The 25,013-nt window shown below is 42.2% G+C and overlaps 1 protein-coding gene across 2 annotated transcripts; it reads right to left on the bottom strand.

Annotated features, from left to right (window-relative positions):
• Window positions 1–502: 502 nt before the first annotated feature.
• On the bottom strand, window positions 503–24,416 carry stox2a (storkhead box 2a). 2 transcript variants are annotated; one of them, XM_040023784.1, is made up of 4 exons: window positions 23,798–24,416; window positions 11,858–12,010; window positions 5,841–8,409; window positions 503–2,314 (listed from the first exon to the last, which is right to left on the bottom strand). In XM_040023784.1, the coding sequence occupies exons 1-4, from the start codon at window positions 24,135–24,137 to the stop codon at window positions 2,113–2,115; spliced, it is 3,264 nt and encodes a 1,087-aa protein (XP_039879718.1). In that variant the 5' UTR covers window positions 24,138–24,416; the 3' UTR covers window positions 503–2,112. The 2 variants fall into 2 exon arrangements, with proteins under 2 accessions (XP_039879718.1, XP_039879719.1); XM_040023785.1 differs by lacking the exon at window positions 23,798–24,416 and adding an exon at window positions 13,368–13,649.
• Between the last annotated feature and the right edge of the window lie 597 nt (window positions 24,417–25,013).

Raw genomic sequence — 25,013 nt, 5'->3', positions numbered from 1 at the left:
GAGGAAATGAAACCATAAACGTCTGGACAGAGTCACCTTAAAGCGTCCCTTCATGCTTGTTTCCCAATATTGCTGCAGCAGTGTGTTAGACCTGTGTTTGTCTCCACCTACAGTTCACCCAGAGAACTGCAGCCAGACTGATGTAACCATCTCTCAACGTTTTAGGGTGAAAAAACGAGCAAACATCACGTTCTCTTGTACACTGGTCCAAAAATATTGTACAATTTATTATTTAAAAGATAGATCTGTTTGTTAAAAGGCTTTGAAGCCTGATAGAGATCTGAAACATTTTTGTTTTGAATTGAAGGAAAGGCTTTTTAAATGAATACCATAGAGAATACAGCTCCTCCCACTTGGTTGGAAGACTTTATGCCCTTTAAGGCAGTAGTGCTGGGCGTACAATTTCAGCTTTGCAAGACACCTTTTGTGTTATAGAGTTATAAATGACTGATTTTGTGGTCAAAAAAAAAAAAAAAAAGTGAAAATCCCCGTGCCTTTTTTCTCTCTAAACAAACATCAACAACAGCTGAGTTACTGTAGCTGTTCTCATACAGTTTATGTACTCTGCCTTAGTGCACCATGTTCAGGGATAAACCTAATAATGAATTTCATTATTGATTGATCTAATTAATATTCTATTTTTTACCATCTGATCATCAAAAGTCCTCAAAGTCCACTCAAAGCCCACAGTGAGTCGTTTTGTGAGACTAATAATGGACTATGAGAAGCCCTCTCGAAAAAACATAGTGAGAGCAGAAACAAGTTTTTAGAATTTTTTGGTCAAAGATCAACCAAAACTTTCATCAGAAAGGCTGATTTTTAGTTAACTGATTAATCACCTCTGGTCAGTTTGAGACTTTTAACAGGAACTTTTATGTACTAAGTGACTGTCAGCTACTCTCTTATTTGCAGGGCGTCACCACAGCACGATTGATATTTACACCAGATGCAACCCCAAAACGATGTGCATCTCCTTGTGGAATCACGCCATGGATCTTTTGCTTGGCAGGCTAACGTGTAAGCCACAGGAACGGCCTACTTACTGAAATAAAAGTACCAACAAAAATTTTCACAAAAAACCACAACTGATTCAGCTATTGCAAATCTGCCCAATTTTTCCCAAAATGCACCACATTTTTACCTTTCATTAAGCAGATAAAACACAGGTAACACACTCCATCTGCTCTCGAATATTATGATTAGACTACTGAGCGCTCCAAAACAACTTCAGCATGAGCGTTGAAAGTGTGCCGTTACCTATGACTTCAGCTTTTAGGCCAACACTCAGGTCCTGAGGCAAAAATGAAATTTAAACATCTGCTTTTTCCTGAACATCACATGTGATATGAAGAAAAGCTCCAAAAATCAGACACAAAACCACGCTGCGCTGCAAGAGCCGTTTGATCTTCTGCAATGCTTGTGTGGGCGGTGAGGTGCAGCTAATTTTACCCAAACATCATTTTTGGTCACATAGCATCTTTAATACCACCATTATAATAATTAGGATATCAAAAGTATCGAGTATACATACATAATTTGCATTGCGGTACACAAATCTGAGCTGATTTATGTGTTAATATCTTTCATTTGTTGTTCTCAGGATCAACTTTTATTATCTTGACATTGTGCTGATACATTAAATCGTCCTGAAGAACTATTTCAGGAAGGAGAACATTTAATTGGACATGTATTGTTAAGCAATATAAAAAGTTGTTTTTTTCCTTGATATTTCCAAATGTAACTTGAATCCTATAGTCTACTACTTTCCAATACCAATAGTCAAGAATCTTGATATAAGCCAAACTAGAGTCCATGTCACCAAAATCAAAGTACTTCAGGTAGGTTCCTTCACCTACAGTTGTCTGGATATTCTGTAGTTTTTCTTCTGTTTTTTGCAGTTAAGTTCTTGAAGCTGTGGGAACAGTCTATTGAAGCCATGCCTGTTTTTATAACAGTCCCAGTAAATGGATTCTCAGGAGTCTGAAGATGTACGCGTGTGAGTGTTTATGTGTGTGTGTGTTGGTTGAGGAAAGCGTGGGTGGAAAAAACTGGTGAAGCACCCCACTTTCCTCTCTCCTCCACCACCGTTATGGTCTCAGTCTGTGCTGCCTGTCAGACGCTGGTGATGGAGGCCAGGCAGTTCGATGACTTCTGGAGTTTCTCAGGCTGTGTGGTGGGGGGTTCTGGGATGGTGCGAAAGCTGAATGGCAGTCCGATACTACTGGTGCCAATGTGGCCGGGGCTCAGCGCTGGATTTTGCCGTCTATTGCTTTCCACTATGCTGGATGTGTTGGATGCAAGGCTTTCACGTGTCCTGCACGACAAAGACAACATGACATGCAGTTTTTTTTGTTACGAAAATTGAGTTTCATAAATTGAGGTTGTTTAAAAAAAACATATTGGAAACCCACTGAAATACTTTTGATACCATTTTAAAGCAGACTTCGAATGCTGAGGGGAAAAAAGATGATAGGTTATTGACAAAATTATCACGCTATTAAACAAAAAGGTAATGTAAATCAAGTGTTAACAATTAGATCTGCCACATGTCGATTATGCTAATTACTTTCTTGTATCTTTAAGCTCAATGTTAAGTTCCAAAATACAGGATATTTATTAGTTTATAAATAAATATTCGTTTTTGTATCAACGCTATATACACAGCAAAATTAAAATATGTATTACAGTGGCGATTCCATTTTACACATGATCATCAGTGTGTGAAAACATCTACCATCATTCTCTTTTACCAACTAGAGACATTTACAAAATGCGAAGTAGTACTGTAAGTGCCAGTGAGTTTGAAAAGCAAAGATTTATAATAGTAAGGCAGGTTTAATGGCAGATGTTCTATTTTACCAAGTGTAGCATCCAACAGTTTTTGGAGCTTGCCCAGCATCGATTGCTTTAGGTTTGAATTTTTACTTTTTGATAATATTAAATGAGAGCATGCATGCCTTCTAGAAGCTTCTGGAAGATATACACCCCTGTACTGTCTGTCAGTTTATCCAGAACTGGTTCACACATGATTCTCACACATTAATCTGGCTTCATATTTCACTCAAAGAAACAGAAATGGCTTGTACAACAGATGCTTGCAACCAGTAAAATATGGAGTTGGAATAGCTTTGTATGATTCGTTTATGTACCGCTGTTTAACTTTTGAAAAATACCCAAAAGTAAGTTTGTTACAGTTAAAACCAGTGTTGGTCAAGTTACTTGAAAATAGAAATTGTTACTAATTACTGACGATTTCTCCAAAAAAGTAACCCAGTTATTTTACTGATTACTTATTTTAAAAACTAATTAGTTACTTTTTAAAAACATGATACACAACCTGAATAGGTAATAAAGCAATAGACCTTTCAGCCCAGAAAATTAAATCAAATGAAAAAGTCTATTTTTAAAACTTGTTTTATTATTTTTAATCTTTTAACTTTATGCACATTGCACCAAGGAAAAATGAAATTATAAGCAACATTCTCTGACTGGAAGAAATTTGTTTAACATTTAAACCTATTTTCTGTATATTCCAGCATATAACATAAAATATTTTTTATGTTTGCACTCACTCTTTCAGATAGATTCAAGTAAAACACAGCAGAAAATAAATAAAATCAAAGATTCAGCAGCACTGAAGTCCTGTCACTCTTAAGTCTATTTTCACCTGTTAAGCACGAGTGGTGCAGGCGGAGGTTTGCCCGTTGCCACAGCGGTCATGTCAGTGGAAGGATCCGGGGGTTTCTCTGTGAATTTCACATTCCTGTGGCAGCGTGCTAGGTACTTGCTCAGATTTGAAGGTTAAGTTTTCGCTGTAGAAAGACGTTTTCTTTCCATGCAGTTTACAGCGGACGCTAATGTTTTTGTCACTTTTTATGGAATCAAACTCAAAAGTAATGTAAGTACTTCCAAGCTTTAAATGCTGCACGGTCGTACTCTCTCCCGCCCTCCATGTTATCCAATGTTGATCTGCACACGTCTGTTGCTGCCACGGACGTCGCGCGCGCTTACACCATTGACACGCGACACTCTCACAAACAAAATCACGGTTTAGTAACGCAGTAACGCAGCATGGCTATGGGAAAGCAGCAGTAATCAAATGACTTTTTTTGCAATATTAATCTCTTACTTTAATCGTTACTTGAAAAAAAGTAATCAGATTACAGCAACGCCCATCTCTGGTTACATGATGGACAAAAGTATTGGGATACGCTGTTTAATCTTTGAATTCAAGTGTTTTTAGTCCCATTGCTACATGTGCATAAAATCAAGCACCTAGCCATGCAGTCTGACTTCACAAACATTTCTGGAAGAAAGGCTTGTTCTTTCAGAAATGTTTCTCAGTGAGTTTGAGCGTGGTACTGTAATGGGATGCTATGCTGCATCAAGTCAGTTTGTGGAGTTTCCGCCCTCCCAGACATTCTGCAATCAGGTGTAAGTGGCAATATTGGAAAGTGGAAGCGTTTAGGAACTAAAGCAACTTCGCTATAAAGAACCAAACCAGTAGCGCTTAAATGTTGCCAATACTCAGTTGACTGAATAGCTACAGAGCTCCAAACCTCCTCTGGCATTAACATCAGCACAAATACTGTACACCAGGAGCTTCGCAAAATGCACTATGTAGGCGGCTCTGTGCTTTTGTCCATATAGTATATTATACAGTCCTTTTTAGATTACCTTCTCCAAAAAGTAATGACCACTGCAAACATAGCTGTAGCTTCCAGGTTTGAACAATAAAGCCAAAGCAGAGGTGCCTTAACCCTGCATTCTGTCTGAAGGCCAGCAGAGGGCTGTGGTGTCAAAAAGACTGGTGCTGTAGAAGTCTGATTGTATGGGCTTGATCACTCATTTTGGGTTATACTGAATTTAAAAAAAAAGAAAAAATAAGGTATATTTCCTGCTATAAATCCTGATCATCTGTGGTAAGATTTCCCATGGTATGAAACCACACAGTCATTAGCTAATAAATTGTCAATCACAAGGCATAAATCAATGAGTGTGCAGTTTCACAGTCAGACCCGCTCATCCTCTTCACATTTGTTTTTGTCTTTTCCAACCATGCCAGATGCCGACAGTGACATCACAGTAGTTACGCCCATCTAAGCTCATACTGTGTATGATGACACAACCCTCTTACAACTCAGTGTCATCCACCGAGTACGTGTGTGTTTAAACTGAAAACTGTGCAGATCCTGTAAGACCAAAAAATAGAAGTTTGATAGGCAGAGACTGGTTTATTGCTCACCATCAAGAATCTGATGTTAATGCGTGCCATTTTGCACACTTTCATCTATTTATTGAAAAAAATAACCGTGAGGATGTTCACACCCTATTTACACATGCACAAACCTCATTGTTGCTTTAAACAAAGCAGTCAGCAGCTAAATAAGCACATCGGTGGATGAGCACAAACCAGCATCTTCAATGGATGGACTTTGACATACATACAGAACCTTTACAGCACCATTGCCAAAGCTGAAAGCTCATATTTTTTCAGCCTAGTGATAAGCAAACAGTGTAACACGACACTGATATGAGTAGTCTCAGATGAGTTGATCGTTAGCCAGCTACAGTGAATAGATTCATAACCAGGAAGGTTGACGACGGGATAAAATATCAATTATAATTAAGTATTCTTTGGTCTTGGAGCCTTCACATTGACCCATGACATCTTTCACTAAGGTCTGGGTGCAAGAAGCTTTATTTATTTCAACAAACTACACATAACCACGACATCTGTTTTAGAGGAAATATTCAGGCCCTCGTGTGCTCTACCTCAGCATCCTAACCGCACTCTAAGTTGCACTTTTATGTCATACGCAGTTTACTTTAGCACATACCTGGGGGAGTTGAATCCACTGTCCACCGTGACACTGCTGCTGTCCATGCTGTCCAAACGGGCAGAGTGGGCTGACTTCTGGCTGCTGCTATTCTCTGTCTCCTTGGGGCTGAGTAAAGTCAGATTGGTCTCCAGTTTTCGCTGCAGATCGTGGTCCTTCTCCCGTTCCAGGAGCCACTGCATGGTTCCCTCCCCACCACCACCACTGCCTCCACCATTACCACCCCCTTCCCCGTGGTCTTTGTTGTCCTCTGCCGAAGCCAACTCTTTGTGCGAGTCCTCCTCTGGCTCTTCCTCGTCGTCGGATACATTATAATAGTCAAAGGAGGCGGAGGGGACTGTTGGCTCTAAGCAGCCCTGTAAAACTGCAGGTGACGCTGAGGAAGTCGCTGAATTGGAAGGCTGCTGGGGCTCAGGATTGTCTAGGGCCTCTGTTGATTTGGCATGTGAGGCTTTCCGCAATGTGCCAGACTTGGTGTAGCTGCTGTCCACGTAGCCGCTGGACAAGGCATTGTGTGGAGGTTTGAACAAAGTGTCCTTGCTGAAGATTTCTTTCCTCTTGATCACCATACCACCTCCTCCCCCTCCGGGATCGACATTGTGTTGGTGTGGCGTCAAACGGGCATTTTGCGCCGGCTCCGGCGTCTGGCTTGGCGTCAGTCGCGTTGAGCCGTTCTGTCCTTTTGCTGCCGACAAGTCCTCTTTGTACTCCATCGTGTGAGGAGAGGTGAGGTGAGGCGTTTGGCGGTCAGCCGGAGAGCCCTTTCGGAGTCCCCCTGATGAGGTTAATGTGTCATATTCTGATTTTGCCTGAGGCGAAGGGGCAGTTAAGATTGTTTCATTTGACGTATTGCACTGGAAGTACTCATCTGTTGAGGGCTTAGAAGAAAGTCCCATTAGCTCATTGTACGTTGGCAGGCTGTCTCTGCTTTTGTTCCTCTCCATTGTACTCCGGATCCTTGACTCATCCAAACTCCCTTTCCCCAAATCAGGCACATTGAAATCAGAGTGGAACTTAGCAGCAGAGAACATGATCCTTGAGTAATGGGAGGACTTCTGCGTGGCCCGCAGGGTGCCATCATCAGTGTAGTAATGACTACGCTCCTCCAGACTTGGTTCAAAGTCTTCTGGTGCACCCAGTGACGGGCCTTTTAGAGAGTTGTCCATGGACCGAGATCGTTCTTTCGCCTGATCTGACCTCTCGTGACGAGACTTCCTGTCCTGATTGTGACTGTGACTCCTTTGCACTCTGGACTGGCATGTTCCACGTGAAGGCTCGGGGAAGGGCATCTCTGTCCGTCTCTTAGCTAGCTCCCCAGACACATCCCACTCAGGGGTAACAGGGCAGTATGACTCAGTGATGTTGGGGTTGCTGTGGACCAGGTATGTCGCGCCGCCACTTCGCCTGCGCTCCAAGGTGTACATAGCCTCTCGGGGTGAGCGAACTAACGAGTGGCTAAAGAAGCGGTAATCCCTTTCCATGAACACAAGATCCCAGTTTGAACCCTCAGATGGGTCTCCCCTGGAGGTCCGCGGTTTGCTATGAGAGCGGGACTTACCATGTGGAGCCCTCCGGTGGCCTCTGCCCCTCCTGCTGCGTGCGCTGTGCTGGGCTGAAGACCCCGCTTTGTTCTTCTGCGTGCGCTCTTCCTCTAACCTCTTCATCACAGCCGTGTGCCTCGCAACATTCTCCACCGTTAGGTCGGGGTTGATTCTGCGAATGATCTCCATCTCCACTTCGCGGGGAATGGGTGTGGTTGGCACATCCTCGTCACGAAGCGGCCACTCCTCCGGAGGGAACTGGGCTGAGAAGGTTGCCAGCTGCCTCATTTTGTCCTTCTTAAAACTCAGCCTGAAGAGCCTGAGTCCGAACCTTTTGGATTGCTTCTCGCCGCTTCCGCCGCCCCCACCACTTCCTTCTTTCTTTTTGGTCAGAGTGTCAGTTTTATAGGGGAAAGAAGTGATGTTTTTGCCCTTATCAGCTGGATCTTGAGACGGCGATTGCTGGGCAGGGGGAGAGGTGGGAGCCGGGGGATGGGGGTACGATGGCGGCTCACCTCGGTGCTCCTTGGCTGACGCACTCGGCGGAGGATCCCCGCTGCTGTGATCCTTGGGTGGCTTACTTTGATAGGAATCTCCCCTGTGCTCCTTCGGTGACTTGCTCGGGAGTGCAGGGGGGTGATGTTTGGACGGGTCTTCGCGATAGGAATTGTACGAATCATTGTTATTCTTGCGAGGAGGCCTCTCCCTCAGACAGCCAGGCGTGGATGGTGTGGCATTGCCAGACTGAGGTGTAGCACAATGCTGAGGTTGTTGCTGTGGCTGTTGTTGTTGTTGTTGTTGTTGTTGTTGTTGTTGTTGTTGTTGTTGCTGCTGCTGCTGCTGTGGACGCTCTTGCAGTCGATCATCCAGGTGATACCACTTGTTGTTTGTTCTGATGAGAGAAGGAGTGATAAAGTAGGTCTGGGGAGTGACAATGAAGTAGCCCTCTGGAGTTGGGTAGATCTTCCTCTCTCGCACCAGCATGTTTAGGGTATGTCGCAAAACCTCTGAGCTGGGTGTAGGCACACCTGCAGAAAACAGATGAAAAATTATTTGAGTCACAGCTTTATTTTAAAAGCTTCAAATTCCTGAAGTTCACTTCAAATACAGGCATGTAGGTAACATTTGTTGCAGGCAAAGAAAGTGGAATGTAAAAAACTTAGAGACTAAGACTTAGAAAGAAGTGGAAAAGGGGATGATATCAACAATGTCTTGAATTTATTTATTTATTTTAAACTTTTATTTAACACGTGTTGCATTGCCTCACCTTTTCATGACACGCTGCTCAAAGTGAATTTCCCTCTTTATATGCAAAAAGTTACCCAATTGAACAGTCTTAACCAAGGGATTTTTTTTCCAGCTGCAACTGTAATCAAATCCAGGCTATTAAATACCCTGTGTTAAAGGACAATGTAGTAGTAGTCTCACTTTTTACTCATATGCCATCTTTAGTGTGCTTCTTATGTTTGGTGAATGTAGTTCAGGATTTTTTTGGATTCTGGTTTGTTGATGGTTCACCACAGGTGAAAGTTTACCACAAAAACAGATCCAGTATTTTAATTTTAAATGTAATCTATTTAATTCCCTGATAATCCCAAATAAATTTGTGTTTTCTAGGTTAAACATGACCATGCCGTGAGAATGAAGGGGTTTTGACTTTAAATAAAAAGACTGTTTTACAGTTAATTGGTGTTTAGCTTGCATTTCCCATTCTTGCTGTTCAGAAACTTGAGGCATGTTTTGCAGTATGCTTTTTTTCATAATACAGGACATGGTTTCAATAGATGACAGGTCTGAGACAACATGCAGGCCAAGTTAGCACTTAGACTCCATTACTCCTGAGCCATGTTGCTGTAATACGTACAGAATGTTCTTTGGTATTATCTTGCTGAAATAAGCAAAGCCCTCCATTAGAAGCCATCTGGATAGCAGCACATGCTGCCCCCAAAACCTGAAAATGTTGTTCAGGTTTTAATGTTGCCTTCACAAATGTGCAAATTATTGTTGCCATGTGTGCCAGTGTCTCCATACAAACTCCAGATAAACTGTGAGAATTTCTAGTCTGGATTCAATGCACGTTTAGTTTCCGAAAAGATTTGTTTTTTGGGCTATTCCATTCAATTCCTAATTTAAAAAACAAACAAACATGATCAATGTCTGATGTCACTAATAATTTGGATGTGTAATCTCTGGCAGCATATTCGGAGACCTGCAGAATCCACAATTTTGCAGGAAAGGAGCAATATTTTGTTTAAACCTTATTAAACGCAAGGCACATTATATTCTTTAATCTCCTAGGACCTGGCGTCCACATATGTGGACATCACATTTTGGGTTATTTAGACCAAAATACTCAATTTTGCTCTGCAAGGGCCTGATATCCACTAACCAGGACATTATGCTGCTACTGTTCTATCGAAATTTCAAATAATTATCCTCATATGTAGCTCTCATTTTTCTCAGAAACAAAAATTAGGTAAAAATAATTTAAAAAAATCTGGTAATTCTTTGTTTTTACATTCATCAGGTCCCAATCAGCCCAAATATCAAAGAGAAATTAAAAATGCATGCCATGAAAGAGTTCGGGTCTTAGGAGGTTAAAACAGTCCAAAACAGGTGAATAGTTCCAACTTAAATATGGGAAAAATTCATTTTCATCAACCTTTAGTCTCATATCCTCCAGATATGAACACCTTTTTCAGAAAGAGTAAGTTTCTGTTAATATCACATCCACATGCATCAAGTGATTGGGATAATCACTCACATCTTATATCACCTTGTAAAATATAGGCATTGTGTGACATTTTCAGGCAAATCTGACATATTCAGCTGGGCGGCATGTGATGATCTGACATGGACTGACCCTTTAATAAATACCCAGTTATCATCCAAAGCTGTTCACTTCACTCATAACCTTTATATAGACATTCATATAATGTATTGACATTATATCAGTTATAGTTTTTAACACAGAAATGATGCGACTATTTATTTTAACTGCTTTACAGCAAGGAAACATATGCAAGTATATCTGTGAATGACAACAGGCTACACAATGATCACAGTTTGAGACCTCTACCAGTCAAGACACATGCAGAGCTATTGTGAGGAAACGGCTGTATAAAAATGCTGGATATAGCTAAATTTAAAACTCACATATGCAAAGTGATATTACTGATGTAATGTCTTTTCTTTTTTGTTTTGAATTTGTACTTGTTCAATAAACACTCTAGTTTCATGAAATTGAATTCTCTTGCACGAGTTTTACAATGTTAAATATGAAAGTAAGATGCTGCTAGGGCCATAATGTTTCGGAAAATCATACATTTGTTGTCATTTTTTCTTCTGTACACCACTATAGTGGATTCCAAATCAAATAATCAGGATGTTATCAAAGTGCAGGCTTTGAGTTTAAAATTTTTAACTGTTCGAGATTTATAGCCATTTTTATACACAGTTTCCCATTTTCAGAGGATTTAAACGTAATTGGACAAACTGACTGGCCAATACTGTTCAAACCTTGTATTAATTATATTGAATAAATCCAAATGGAGGAGGATTTTGTGTTAAATTTATCATATTTATACGAACATTGATCCATTTTATTTTAATACTGTATGGAGGCAATTACAGAGTTGTGTCAGTCTTAGAACCTGTTGGTGTCTCAGGAGATAAAGATAAATATTAACTGTAAAAACATGCAAGTGATATTTGTCAGTAGTAAATATAGTAGAATATTGATTCTAGATAGAAGTCCAGCTATTAATGTTAAATATGATTGTATTCTTAAAGCTAAAAACTGGGAAAACAGTCCACAAATACAGAACCATCATTCAGTGTCACATATATCTATATTTACTGTATTTTAATATATTTTAGACTTGGGTCATCATTTAAGTGCAAAGATGGATTTTATATTTTCCATCAGGTTTTCAGCTAGCTCATAGAAAATGTCAGAAAACAAAAGAAAGCCCACCGAAAAGCAGAAAAGCAACAGGTTGTCTTAGTTAAAATAAATAAAGTAAAGACAGGAAACAAAATTTGTGAAAAACTGAAATGAGATTATTTTCTAAATGCTTTCCAGTTCAGTGTCTAATGATAAACAAATCAACGCAAAGTGTCTGGAGTTTCATGAGAAGCCATTCAGTGATATCAGCCACTCGTGAGATATTACAAGAAGGAACTGTATATCAGCATGTTTAAGTTGCTCTTTGAACAAAGCGTCTGCATTTGACGTGCATAAAATGTGAAACATAAAGAGCATGACTCTTCTGCTTGAAGAATTTAGTTAAATGTAAAACATCGAAATACAAAAAAACCAAGATATGACAAATAAATGGTGAATAAACAACATGCATATCTGATAAATGAATATAAAATCTAGATTGTTAGGCTTTGATTTTTAACATTTTTTCTACAATTTTTCCTTCATGTTTGAGTGCAGTACCATGTTAAGATGCAGGTGCGAGGGCATACCTGGGAAGCTGGCAGTGAGGTGCTCCACCAGTGCCTCCTGGTTGACAGGCTTGTGGGCAGAGTTCATAGCAGAGATGGCCAAGCACAAGATCTCTCCCAGCGGGATGAACTGTGACTGGCTGATAGGTGACATACTGATCGGAGACACGTCACCTGCAGGAGGAGGAGGAGGCAAAAGCACAACTGTTAGATCATGAATGAACAGCAGGCGCAGCGTGTGAAGCTATGATGTAATGGTCAAACAGCAGCAGTGTGTATGCCGCCTGCCTGTAACGGCTCCACCCCTCCTCTCTGCTTCCTCAGCCTCTTGCTCCTCCCGTTTCTCGTAGCTTAGCAAAGCGAGGCAGCTGCTGCTGCGGCGACCGGAGTATGAGATCACCTGAATCTCCACAGCGCAGCTATCTGATTAACATCATTTTACGAACAGAAATGGGAGCTTGGACAATCAGCATATCCGAAATTTAAATGAAAAGCTATTTTTGAAGACCTACCCCAGATAAATTCTCCATAAGCTAGCTTTGCCGTCAGCTGTAGTGAGTAGTGAAATCATCTTTACAACCAGACGCCCGAGCTTCAAGCCCTTTAAAGAGCAAACACTGGTTCTGCTGAAAGGTTGCAAAGCGACACACTGAATCCACTGCTGCGGCATCTGCTGTAGTGACCCTGTCCTCTGCCCTGCATCAGGTGATTGACAATCATATGACAAGGTGCAGAAACTGCATCATCAGAGCTTCTATATTTAATCTTTCATTAAGCATTGTGCTTCCTCATCTTCAGCAACTTGAAAACAGATCTGGTGCTGCCCATGGTTCCTCTGCCTAGGCTGAAATGTGTGCAGAGCTCTGCCTCCTCAGCCTGCTCAGCTGAATGGTCAGTTAAGCAACACAATGACGTTATCTCTACTCAGTATCACAGTCCCTATTAAGCTGTATGTGGCTGTACAAGGCTTTACGTGTATTCTAGTAAACATAAGAAAAGCCACGTATGCTCAAGATCGGCACAAAAGTAAATCCCCTCCTAGTTTGCTTTTATAATGTCTTATAGCAAAGAAGCAAAAAAAAAAAAAACAGAAAGAGAACAGAGGAACAAGCTAATGTTTGTAACAGAAGTACTGAAAGGATCAAAAGATTCCCGGTAATTGCATTCCTGATACTGGGATAGCCACAAGCCTTTACATAATCTTATCTAACACAAAATACAAATCTGCCACAGAATGCACAACTTGTTCTTGTACTGAGACTATTCAGACACACCGTATAAATCTACTAAAACACTACAATATTAATTCAGAATATGAAAAACAAGAAGCCCTAAACCTTAAGAAAGAAAGCAGGACTCGCTAAAGTGCAAATAAAGTCATTGATTCTATGATAACACCCTGGAAAACTAAAAAAAAAAAAGAAAAAAGGGAGCTGTTAACACCTCCTACTTCAGAGCGACCAAAGTTTACTGACGGAGCAGTCGTGAGTAGAGAGGGTGGAGCTTCTGAGAGTGGGAGGGTCTGACTCACCTGGCGCACGATAACTTGGCGGGGATGGAGAGAAATGAGGGGGAGGAGGCGGAGGAAGATGCTGCTTCTGCACACGGATGTCTTTCTCACTACGAGAGAGGTTGTGCTCCAGCGGGCGTTCGGCGAGCTCCGAGCTGGGCCAGGCCCGCCGCAGATTGCTGCTGCGGTTCTTCTTCATCGTGACCCCCTTTTTTCAAAATCGTATTTTTTTTTTCTTTTTTTAAACCAGGTGGTCTTCACCCCCCTTGGGCTTCTCGGGATAAGGTTGGAGGGAGGGGGGTGGAATGGGGTGGGAGGGAAGGGGGGGAGGGAAGGAGGGAGAAGGGGAAAGGGGGAAGGGGGGTGTGTGCAGGGGGAGGTCGACAAACCTCGGGCTCAGTGCCTCCCCCGCATTAGTAAGAACGTCCCGCTAGAGCGATCACACACCAGACATGGCAGGAACCAGTGTGCTCCTTCACACACATACACATGTCTCATTTACATCCACGAGCAAGCTACAAACGACCGTGTTCGCACTGTGGGTGGTTGTCATCGGCTGCTGGGCTCTCCCAGGCTGATCTGGATTGATGGCAGTGGCAGCAGAGGTGCAGGTGACTGCGCGAGGCATCACCCTTTCATCGACATCAGTCCCAGCCACCATTCGTAGCATCCCCATTTGCATGCGTAGGGAGGCACATTACGTAGCCACTCTGATGTGGGAGGAGGGAGCAGGAGAGAGGTGGGGGGGCAGGGGTAGAGATGAGGGAAATGGGGCATTGGAAAGAAGGAGGACGGTGAGGGAAGATTTCAGCGGAGGTTTTTGGGATCTGCTTGTTCCTTTCGAGTAGAAGGTAGCAGGGGGAGAGAGGCAGGGGACGGATGGATGGTCAAAGATTCAAAGCTTAAGAGAGGCCCAGTCTTCGACAATAGCTCAATTCACCACAGGAGTGCTCGGCCGATCCCCGTAAAACAAAAGAGCCCGCTTCAAAAAACACAGAAATAAAAGCTCCATTCACCCTAATGGGCAGTGAAACCTCAATAGTATGCCAAGCAGCGGAGACGCCACGTTCACCTCCATCTTTATCCGATCAAGCACAAGACCCCATCGTCCTTTCGACAACAGCACACCAGCAGAGGGTGGGGAGAAAAAAATGGAGAGCATAGAAATAAATAAATAAATTCAAGAATAGATATCCACCATATCCCGCAATCCGACGGAAGAAGCTCCTGAGCTGATCGCCGTAGCATCCATTCATTAACGGGGGGGATGCAAACTCCAGTCAACGGCAAATCTCTTTCAACGCTAATGCTGCAGCTGCTCCCAGCACCTCCAGGAAGGGTGTGTGAGTATGTGTGTGTGTGTGAGAGAGTGTGTGAGTGTGTGTGTGTGTGTGTGTGTGTGTGTATGTGTGTGTGAGAGAGAGTGTATGCGCGCATCCGCCTGCTGCGCGCGATTCTGCGTGAGCATGCATGCGTCTGTGTCTGGGTGATTGAGGCTGAGGGGAGGGGAGAGGAGAGGATGCAAGAGAGAGCAAGAGAGAGAGAGAGGGGGGACGTAGAGAAGGCAGAAAGGAGAGCAAATATTAACAGCTCGAAAAATAGATACAAGAAAAAAATAAATAAATGTCAGCATCCAGATGATAGCCAGGGGAACTGCAAAAACTCTCAGTCTCTACATCCTCCCTTCCTACTCTTGTTCTCCAACCCTCTCAGTATTACTGGCTGTACTCTTGAAGGATGAGGGGCCCCTTGAACAATCAGCCTTCCTCTTTTTTTCTTTTTTTTTGTCTCTCAGCTGACTGTGAAGCCACAACCTAGTGTGGAAGTCATTTTAAACCTGCTGATTTGTGTCTTTCTCATCAGCGCTTTCCACCAGTTGATTCAGTAACTTAACTGCGTGGAGCACCGAAAACCCCCAAAAGCATCACCCTAATAACGTCCAAAAGCGACAGCTCCTCCGCTCGAAGCCGGCTCGTGCTGACTCACATGCGTGGAGTGTGAATGGACGGTTGAGGTGGGGGGATAGAATAAGGAGCAGAAAAGTGTGAGGGCAGGATGGGGTGCAGGCAGAGGGGTGGACGGTGTCACAACCAATCTGCTCCAGTTCACTGATACCAAAAAGAAAGAGGAGAGTAAAGGAGGGGTGGTGAGGAGGAGGAGGAGGAGGAGGGAGAGCGACACCACCATGCCAGCCATTTTATTTCTCAGTAGTGCTGCAACAGCCTTTGTTGCCATGACGACGCAAGCCGATGATCTCATAGCTGTTACCTTTGAGTGCTGTTCTCTTAAAGAGCCAGCGACTCAAAATAGAAAGCAGACAGGCTCCACACACACGCACGCACAAGGGCTGCCTGTTCTACGGACACACGATGCTCCTGCAGTGATGCTGAAAAATGGAGATCCTTCAACTTTGCCTATAAGTCACGGGTGCATATACTGAGAAAAAAACATGCATCATGAGCTGTTTTCACAAATTTCTCCTGAAATTGGTGACTTGGACCCGAGAGAATGATGAAAGTTTTCCTTTTTTAATACAGAACACCAAAGTAGGTAGTGTGCATCAGCTGCTGTCCTTATCAGACATGACATGGACTTTGTCGTAAGTGAGCTGTTTGCCTTTAAGCTTGCATCTCCTGAGGGCAATTCTAGAAAGGTTTGAGGCTGGAGCACGCATGAGAAAGTAGTAATGATGTAAAAATTCACATAAATATGTGAATCTACTGTTTTATTGATTATTTCAACTTTTAATACTTGTAAGATATCCTCAGGAAATGTAAAGATGAGACTACTAAGACAAAGTTAGCACAAACTAAGGCTACGTCCACACGTACACGGGTATTTTTGAAAACTGAGATTTTCCGTTTTCGTTTTAAAAAATAATCCCGTCCACATGTAAAGGGAGAAATGAAGGAAAACGCTGCTAGGAACATGCCAAAGCAACAGGTGGCGATATATTCCTAACCGTGTAGAAATGTTGGCCAATCAGAAGTCTAGAAGCCTCGGTGGGAAAAAGTAAACAAGGATGGGGCATAGAAGCAGAACCGAGTCGTATGTGTGGAGGGACAGTAACTGTGTGTGTATATGTAAGCATTTAAACACTGCAGAGAGTAAAATTAACAGTAACAGTATTGTAGAAATTCATTTCACCGAAACAATAACGTGGTGCACAGTGTGACGTCAAAAAAGGCGCACACCTTTGACACTGCGTTTTCTGCGTTTTATCCGTTTTTCTCATCCACACGTACATGTAAAAACTGAGTTTTCAAAAATATCCACCCTGGTCGGAGTTTTTAAAAATCTCCGTTTTCAGTGACCGAAAACGCTGTTTACGTGTGGACGAAAGGTGCAAACGTATAGAAAAATCTGCGTTTTCAAAAATACCTGGGTGCGTGTGGACGTAGCCTAAGACACTTGACTGGCCTGTCAACTGAAAATGAATTGGTAAAAGCCCGCCAAGGGAAAGGTTGAAAAATAACAGAGCTATAAACTCTATGCACAGCACATTAGTTTCATGTTCCATAGTGGAACTATGCATGTCATAAGGAAAAAGGCCTAACCATGAGGCAAGAAACTGTCAAATTACAATTTGGATCAATGATCAGATCTTTATCTGAGTAAAAATCTGTGCTCAATCGCTAAGAAGCAGGATGACGAGCAGAAGTCAACAAGTTGTGATCACCTTAGAGCACTGACAGGGCAGGAATAGATCTTCGAAAGTTTTTGTGAAGAACAATATGCTTTGAAGACTTTTAGTGGCAATTTAATCTTAATTAAGAGTCAGTACTTATAAAGACCATTCCTCATCATAACGTTGACTTATCATAATTCTTTGACTTCTGGGACACATCCTGACTGATGGTGACCCATTCCTGATCACAGTTTGTTGCCTTATGCTAGTTCACCTACTTTTTAAAGATAGACTACATATTTTCACCAAGCGTAATGCAAAGCATTGGAGGCAATGGTTTAAAGCAGCGGTCCCCAACCCCCGGGCCTTGTACCGGTACCGGTCCGTGAGTCGTTTGGTACCGGGCCATGAGAGTTGAGGCTCAGGTGCGAAAAATATGGTTTTCAAGGTTTTTATCGGTTTTCAGCGTTATTTTGTTATTGTTTTTATCGTTAACTCGGTTTTCCTGGGTCTTTTCACGTGTGTTATGAATAAATCTTCTTTTTTTCGGTACCGGTACTAGTTTTATTTTGTTGTATTTATCCGCGACACCTTAAAGGCCGGTCCGTGAAAATATTGTCGGGCATAAACCGGTCCGTGGCGCAAAAAAGGTTGGGGACCGCTGGTTTAAAGCACATCGCCACTGGATTCTAGAGCAGTGGAGACATCTTCTCTGGAGTGAAAAATCCCACTGAGGCAATCCAATGGATGAGTCTGGGTTTGGGAATGGTATTTGTCTGACTGTACTGTGACAAGTGTAAATTCTGGTGGATTATGATGTGGGGTTATTCTTCAGGAGTTCTTCTTAGTTCCAGTGAAAGGAACTCTTAATGCTTCATGTGGTAAGAGTTTGGGGATGATCCCTTCCTGTTCTAACATGACTGAGCACCAGTGTGCAAAGCATGGTCCATAAAGACATGGATGAGAGAGTTTGGTGAGGAAGAACTTGACTGGCCTGCACAGAGTCCTGACCTCAACCTGACAGAATACCTTTGGGATGAATTAGAGAGGAGACTATGAGCCAGGCCTTCTTGTCCGGCATCAGCGTCTGACCTCACAAATGCTCTTCTAGAAGAATGATCAAAGATTCCCATAAACACACTCTTATGTCTTTTGGAAAACTTTTCCAGAACAGTTGAAGCTGTTACAGCTGCAAAAGGTTGGGCATACATCATTAACTCCTATAGATTAAGAATGAGATGTCACACAAGTTTATATGTGTGTGAAGGCAGATAAGCGAATACTTTTGGCGATATGGTGCATCTACGCTATCATCACGCATGCTGCCAACTAATTTTTGTACTTTAAACGCATTTGTTTATAGATCATCTCAAGCCTGATGTGGTGAAGATGGGAAAGAAAGGTAGTAAGGAAAACGGGATGTCTTGGTCAAATTTTAAACCACTATCAGCTGCCTTTTTAATTTTTTGTACTTGGTTGTATATAAATTCAAATCTACTACTTTTAAATTTTGCTACAAGTTGGTCATTAACAAAAATAATGCAAAAAAATAGTCACCTGATAATAAAAAAACCCAAAGGGACACTGCACCAAACACCATAGCATTAGTCCACCATACTGGACTAAACTGGTCGACTGACTAACAGTGATGCTCCTGGAGAGATTCCACTCAACACACACTCAACATCCAACTTCCTCACAAACAGAAGCAGAAGCATTTTTCCCAGCGGTCTGCCCTCCTGCGGCACATTCATAGCATTACATGTTTTTGTTCCCTCAAACTCTCGAATTAAGACACTAATATTTTGGGGTTTTTTTTGACACAACAGTCACCATAACACATCCTGATCTGACATTAAGATATATAGCATCCCATCTCTCCGCTGCGTCAAACATTTCCCTTAATTCTCTCCTAAAACCCTCCCTTTCCTTCCAGTGGAGAGCTGTGCTGTGGCTGGGAATGCAGCTGAGTAGAATTTTTTTTGTGGAACAAATACTCGACTTTTCCTTCCTAAGGGGTACACCCCGTCCCCTGTCTATTGTTTGTAGGCTGCTAAAGGATACAAAGTCCCTCTGTTAATCAGACTGAGTCGCCTATTAAAAAACACTTTGTTTCCACATAGCTGAAAATCCACAACTTTTCTCTAAATATATTAATCCGGCTGCTATTTGGCTCACAGCCCCAATCAAACATTCTCAGACTGTTTGGTTGATAATCTGGACTATGTGCAAGTGCAGTCCTTTTTTTTTTTTTAAATTCACTGCATAGTTTAAGTCCTGAAGCTTTTTTTCTGAAGAATTTTCTTTCCATAGCAATGCTAATGAAATATCATATCAGTGTGTGTGTGTGTATGCATTACCCCCCAACACTTACCTCTAGTTAATGAGTACCCTATGGTGGAAATTTGTCTGATCTTTGTTAGAACTTGTCTACCAAAAAGTAACATCCTGACACCACAGCTGGAAAATGAGTCAGTAAAACTTGCAGCTCACTTTTGAAAATCAGAAGATTTCATTGAGATATCACAATTATAGTTCATTTTGTTACTTCACAAAGAAGTAAAGAAACACATATTGAGTGTTTCAATCTGGAAAAAATAAACTGAAATCAGGCGAAAAGAGGCAAAATTGTTCAAGTTCAACACAACACCACAAAACCAGAGACTGAATAGGTTTCCTAGTGGTGGTAAGTGCAAAAACACAACCCCTTAAACTGTACTACAACAGAACAACAAAAACAGCCTTCAACTAACTGATGATTTCTAAATGATGTCAGTCTGTCTTTTTTGGGGTTCAGTTTTAAAAATATGTATCCTACACAAAGCTTACATACATGAGAAAGTCATTTGCATCTGGATTCACAGCATACAAAGTCAGCTGGTTCAGGATTTATAACGTCTGGTGAGTTATTAGCTATAAGACAAACATTCCAGAGCTTATCTGTGTTTGCTTCACCGGTATCAATCAAGCTATGCCACCTTTTCTCACAGAACAACACAATCCCAATCTATCACGTCTTTTGTAACAGAACTAGCGGCTTTTCAGCTCAGCAGAGCTGATTTCAAGCAGCTCAAAGGCAGAGTTAAGATAACACTCACTGTAAAGTCACTCAAGACAAAAATAATTATTTATTTTATTAAATTTAACAGTGAAGAGTTTGGTTTGATGGTCTGTGCTTCTACAACTGTTTAAACAGCAAGATGAAGTGAATAACCCTGAAAGTCTACCTGGAAAATATCTGCTGAGCTACTTGATGATATGAAGAACCCAATCCAGAGATTCACCTAAGAAAAAGGTCTAGCAACAATTTACAAAATTTCATTTTAACATGATAACATAATGCTGCTTCAGTAATAACGCTCCAGATTTGTCAGCTGTTAATCTCCTATTCCACCGCGTCCCAGGTGTAGTCTTTTGGATTGAGAGATGGTGACTCTGGAGGCCATTTGTGTACAATATACTCACTGCAATGTTAAAGAATCAGCTGAGATGAACAGAGCTTTGTAACATGGTGTGTTATTCTGCTAGAAGCAGCCATTATAAGATAGGTACACTGTGCTAATAAAGGGATGGACATGGTGAGTACTCAGGTAACAGGTACGTTGTGGCATTTAAACAATGCTTAGTTGGTGCTGAAGGAACAAAAGTGTGCCAAGAAAAATTTCTCTGCATCGTTACACCGCCAGCAGCCTGAACCGTTTATACCAGGAAGGATGGATCTGTGCTTTCTTGTTGTTTGCACTAAATTCTGACCCCCATCAGACCAGCCTCAGCTTCCTGTTCTTAGCTTACAGGTGTAAGCTAAGCTAAGAACAAGTGTGGCCTTCCGCTGTGTAGCTCATCAGCTTTGATGAATATGCTCGTCTACATAGCTTGGTTGTAACAAGCATGAGTTACTGTTGCCTTCATATCAGCTCTGACCATTCTCGTCTGACCTTTGGCATCAACAAGGAATTTCTATCCAGAGATGTGCCGCTCACTGGATATTTTCTTTTTTTCCATTCTCTATAAACTCAAGACATGGTTGTGGGGGAAAATCCCAGAATATCAACAGTTAATGAAACAGTCAGACCAGTCCGCCTGGAACCAAAAACCAGTCAGTTAAATCACCTCTCTTCCACATTCTGATGCTCGGTTTGAACCTCAGGTCGTCGTCTTGACCATGTCTACATGCCTAAATGAATTGAGCTGCAGCCATGTGATTGATTGAGTAGGGTACTCATATTAACAAGCAGTGAAAGTGTGGTAGGTGAGTGTGTGAAGTCAATTTAATGTTGTAATGGCAAACATACCACTGTGCAGTCAAACGGATCTCAACTTTAAGGCAATCAATTTAAGTTTTTAAGGAAAAGGGTGGAGTGCCCACTCCAGGTCGGGGATGAGTTCCTGCCCCAAGTGGAGGAGTTCGCAGACTCGGGGTCTTGTTCGCAAGTGATGGGAGAAGGGAGCCGGAGATCGACAGACGGATTGGTGCTGCGGCCGCAGTGATGCGGAAGCTGCACCGGTCCGTCGTGGTGAAGAGAGAGCTGAGTGTAAAAGCAAAGCTCTCAATTTACCGGTCGATCTACGTCCCTACCCTCACCTATGGCCACGAGCTGTGGGTAGTGACCGAAAGAACGAGATTGCGAATACAAGCGGCGGAAATGAGCTTCCTCCGAAGGGTGGCTGGCCTATCCCTTAGAGATAGGGTGAGAGGTTCAGCCATTCGGGAGGGGCTCAGAGTAGAGCTGCTGCTCCTCCACATCGAAAGGAGCCAGCTGAGGAGGTTCGGGCATCTGCCTCCTGGGCGCCTCCTGGGTGAGATGTTCTGGGCATGTCCCACCGGGAGGAGGCTCTGGGGCAGACCCAGGACACGCTGGAGAGATTATATCTCTCGGCTGGCCTGGGAACGCCTTGGTGTTCCCCCGGATAAGCCAGGGGAGGTGGCCGGGGAGAGGGAGGTCTGGGCTTCTCTGCTTAGGCTGCTGCCCCAGCAACCCGGCCCCGGATAAAGCGGAAGAAGATGGATGGATGGAATTTAAGTTTTTACTACTGGGAGCAAAGGGTGCTGTTGGGCTAGTAGCTTCCAGCCAGAGAGTAAGCAGTGACCAACTGCTTACCTTATATATGGACAGGACTTTATTCTCAAATGACCACTAATGTTGTCAGCATTATCAAAGTTATTAACTGTCATGGCTGCAATCATTTGAATCACAATAATTTCCTCCACATTTAGGTTTTTAGGATCCACGTCCACGGCAAACAATCCTGGAAACCATGCTTTTGCTCATATTCTTCAAATTGCAGACTCTTGATATCAGCCTATGCAGTAAAAGACAAGTACTAAAACTTTTAGTCTTCACTTCTTTCACACACCCAACCCTGCTGACTTTTCTGTTTGCATTTGCCCTGCTGCAGGTTGATGCTGCTCATCAATAAAACAAGATGATTCAAACCCTGGCTCTATTGTGAAATAAACATAAATAAGATGATCTCTGACAAGCTGCACGCCTCTCTGTCTCATTTGAACACAGACGTATGCACACACAGAGCAAACCCAGTATGATGAACTCTCAGTATGATGGTGCAGTGGTTAGACAACACTTCAAGTCGTCCCAACCTGTCTCAGCACATATATGAGTTATGGCCTTGTCAGAAGAATCGGAATCAGAGTGTGGGAATGCTGAACTGGAGTCAAACTGGGCTCCAATCCTGTCTGTGCTATCTGGATGAGTAAGCCTCATGACATGAAGCAGCTGAGGTTAAAAGGTGATATGATGCCTACACTCCCTTTTTTTCACTGAGACTAGCCAGTCGAAACGTTACTCACAGACTCACATTATTCAATTATTCAACTGCAGGAGAACATATTTGAGCTCTCATCTCTAAAAGTGCCAATCAGTAGTTTCTGCCAGCTCGTAAAAAAGAGGTGTGGACGTCAGCGTGAAAAACAAAAACACAGAAGAGCTCTGAAGAGCCAGAAAAGACGAGAAGATCTGCTGATGAGAACGGATTCACACGACACACCAAAAAGGCAGTTTATAAAGTGGACAGCATTTTAATAGAGCGATCCAGCTTTCAATTCAATTCAGTTTTATTTATATAGCGCCAAATCACAACAATAGTTGCCTCAAGGCGCTTTATATTGTAAGGTAAAGACCAACAATCACACAAAGAAAACAGAGAAATTCCAACAATCATATGAACCCCTATGAGCAAGTGCTTTGACGACAGTGGGAAGGAAAAACTCCCTTTTAACAGGAAGAAAGCTCCGACAGAGAGCCACAAATAATTGGGGTTAGGGGAGGAAGACAGGACAAAGACATGCTGTGGAAGAGAGCCAGAGATAACTAGTAATTATAGTAATCATTACTAGATAATTAATAAATTATAATGTTTTTTTGTTTTTAATGAAGCTGATAATTCTTTTAATGAGTGCTTTGAATTCATATGAAACTATAATAAAAACATATGTACGGCTAAATGTTGTTGTTGTTTGCACCTGAACTTCATGGGTCAGAATTTAATCATCACAAATGTTGTAGAAGAAATTCTTCTTCGGCTATTATTATAAGGACATCTGAGCAAGTTCTTTTCACTCTGATGAATATCTCCGTTAACACACAACTTTGAGATAAGATTTGTCTATTTTACTGCTGAATACTGTCTCCAACTATGAATAGGGTATTTTAAACTTCTAAAGGACTCAGTACTTTGTTTCTATAACCCAAACAACCCATATTAGAACACATCCATCTGGGAAGACAAGAAAACCCTGAGGCTACATTTAACTTTCTAAGATGCTTTGTAGTTGTTATCACGCATGTCTAGACAATTTACCCACCTATGTATTTGATGTCAAAGCCCTCGGGAGGTTGCAAGGTCCGTCTCGTCCATCCGTTCCTGAGGACCTGAAGGTGCACCTCTTTCCCTTGGATCAGCAGCACATGCTCATCTATCCAGCCCAGGAAGAAGATCTCTGTCAGCGCGTGTGTCAGCGCCTTGTTCCAGAAATGCTGCATGTTGACGGCTTTGAAATTAGCGAAGACCTCATAGCCAGAGTGATGCTTTAAGTTTACTGAGAGCAAGGCCGGTGGCGACGGTGAGTCCTCTCCATCTCCTCTGCAAAGGCGCGACAGCACCAGCGCCAGGGAGTGCGGAGCGATCTGGAGGAACTTGTCCATAGTCGCTCCGGTCAAAATTTGGGACTCAAACGGAAACTACAGTCTGTTCCCTGCACGGCATGGTTCGGACAGTGCAGGTCTCCATCGCGGTTCTATCTCCAAACTGAGAGTTTTTGTTTGTTTGGGCATTTTCAAGAAACAGATTCCTCTGAAAGCTCCAGACTTCCCAGAAAAAGAGTTTTAAATGTTTCAAACACAGGTGCTCCATGTAAAACCAGGGAAATCAGCAACCTGATACCCGTCCCCTGCAGCCACCTCTCCCAAACTGTCAAAGACGTTTAGGTCCTACTTTCAGCGACAAAAAAGGCGAGCACTTGTGATGCGTTCAAGCACTCCCTGTAAACTACCACACTTCACTTTAGACGGTCAAAATCCACGTTTTTGATAGAAATCCCTATCTGGTCTAATCCTTACTTAACCGTCTAAGACAATTTAATGTCATCAGTGTCTTAAAACACCAATGGAGCACTCTAATATGAGAAAAAAAACAAATGCAAACGGAATTTCAATTCAAGCTTTCGCGATGCTTGAATGGAAAGCAAATGTGAAGCAGCCGGCTTTACACAACCAAAGTGATAGGAGACAGCTACAATGAAAAATGAAAACTAGCCAATACTTAAAGTAATAATAACAAAAAGTAATGATTTCGGTATTTGCCACATTTGTAAACACAAGAATCAAGTTCAGTTTCTTTCATTTCTATTTTAAATACCCAGATATAACTAGTAAAAACTAAAGTTTTTAAACACACACACACACACACAGGAGCCTAAATGAAAGTTAATTTAATTTTTAAAAAAAAATCTAATTACATTCAAAAATATAAAAAAAAGGATATTGCAAAGGTAATTTTGAATTTGATGGCAGCAAGATTTC

Source organism: Simochromis diagramma, unplaced genomic scaffold, assembly GCF_900408965.1.
Source record: "Simochromis diagramma unplaced genomic scaffold, fSimDia1.1 OVJJ01000302.1, whole genome shotgun sequence".
Lineage (NCBI taxonomy): Eukaryota > Metazoa > Chordata > Actinopteri > Cichliformes > Cichlidae > Simochromis > Simochromis diagramma.
Note: the sequence above shows the minus strand (reverse complement) of the source record. Positions and strands in the feature narration are given on the sequence as shown.

What these genes read in the sequence shown, in the direction of transcription:
- stox2a (XM_040023784.1), bottom strand. Translation starts at nt 24,137, where the DNA reads ATGGACAAGTTCCTCCAGATCGCTCCGCACTCCCTGGCGCTGGTGCTG. An exon ending in CTTTGACATCAAATACATAG is followed by an intron (nt 12,011 to 23,797) that starts GTGGGTAAATTG and finishes CTCCTCCTGCAG; the next exon opens with GTGACGTGTCTCCGATCAGT. An exon ending in CCTCACTGCCAGCTTCCCAG is followed by an intron (nt 8,410 to 11,857) that starts GTATGCCCTCGC and finishes TGTTTTCTGCAG; the next exon opens with GTGTGCCTACACCCAGCTCA.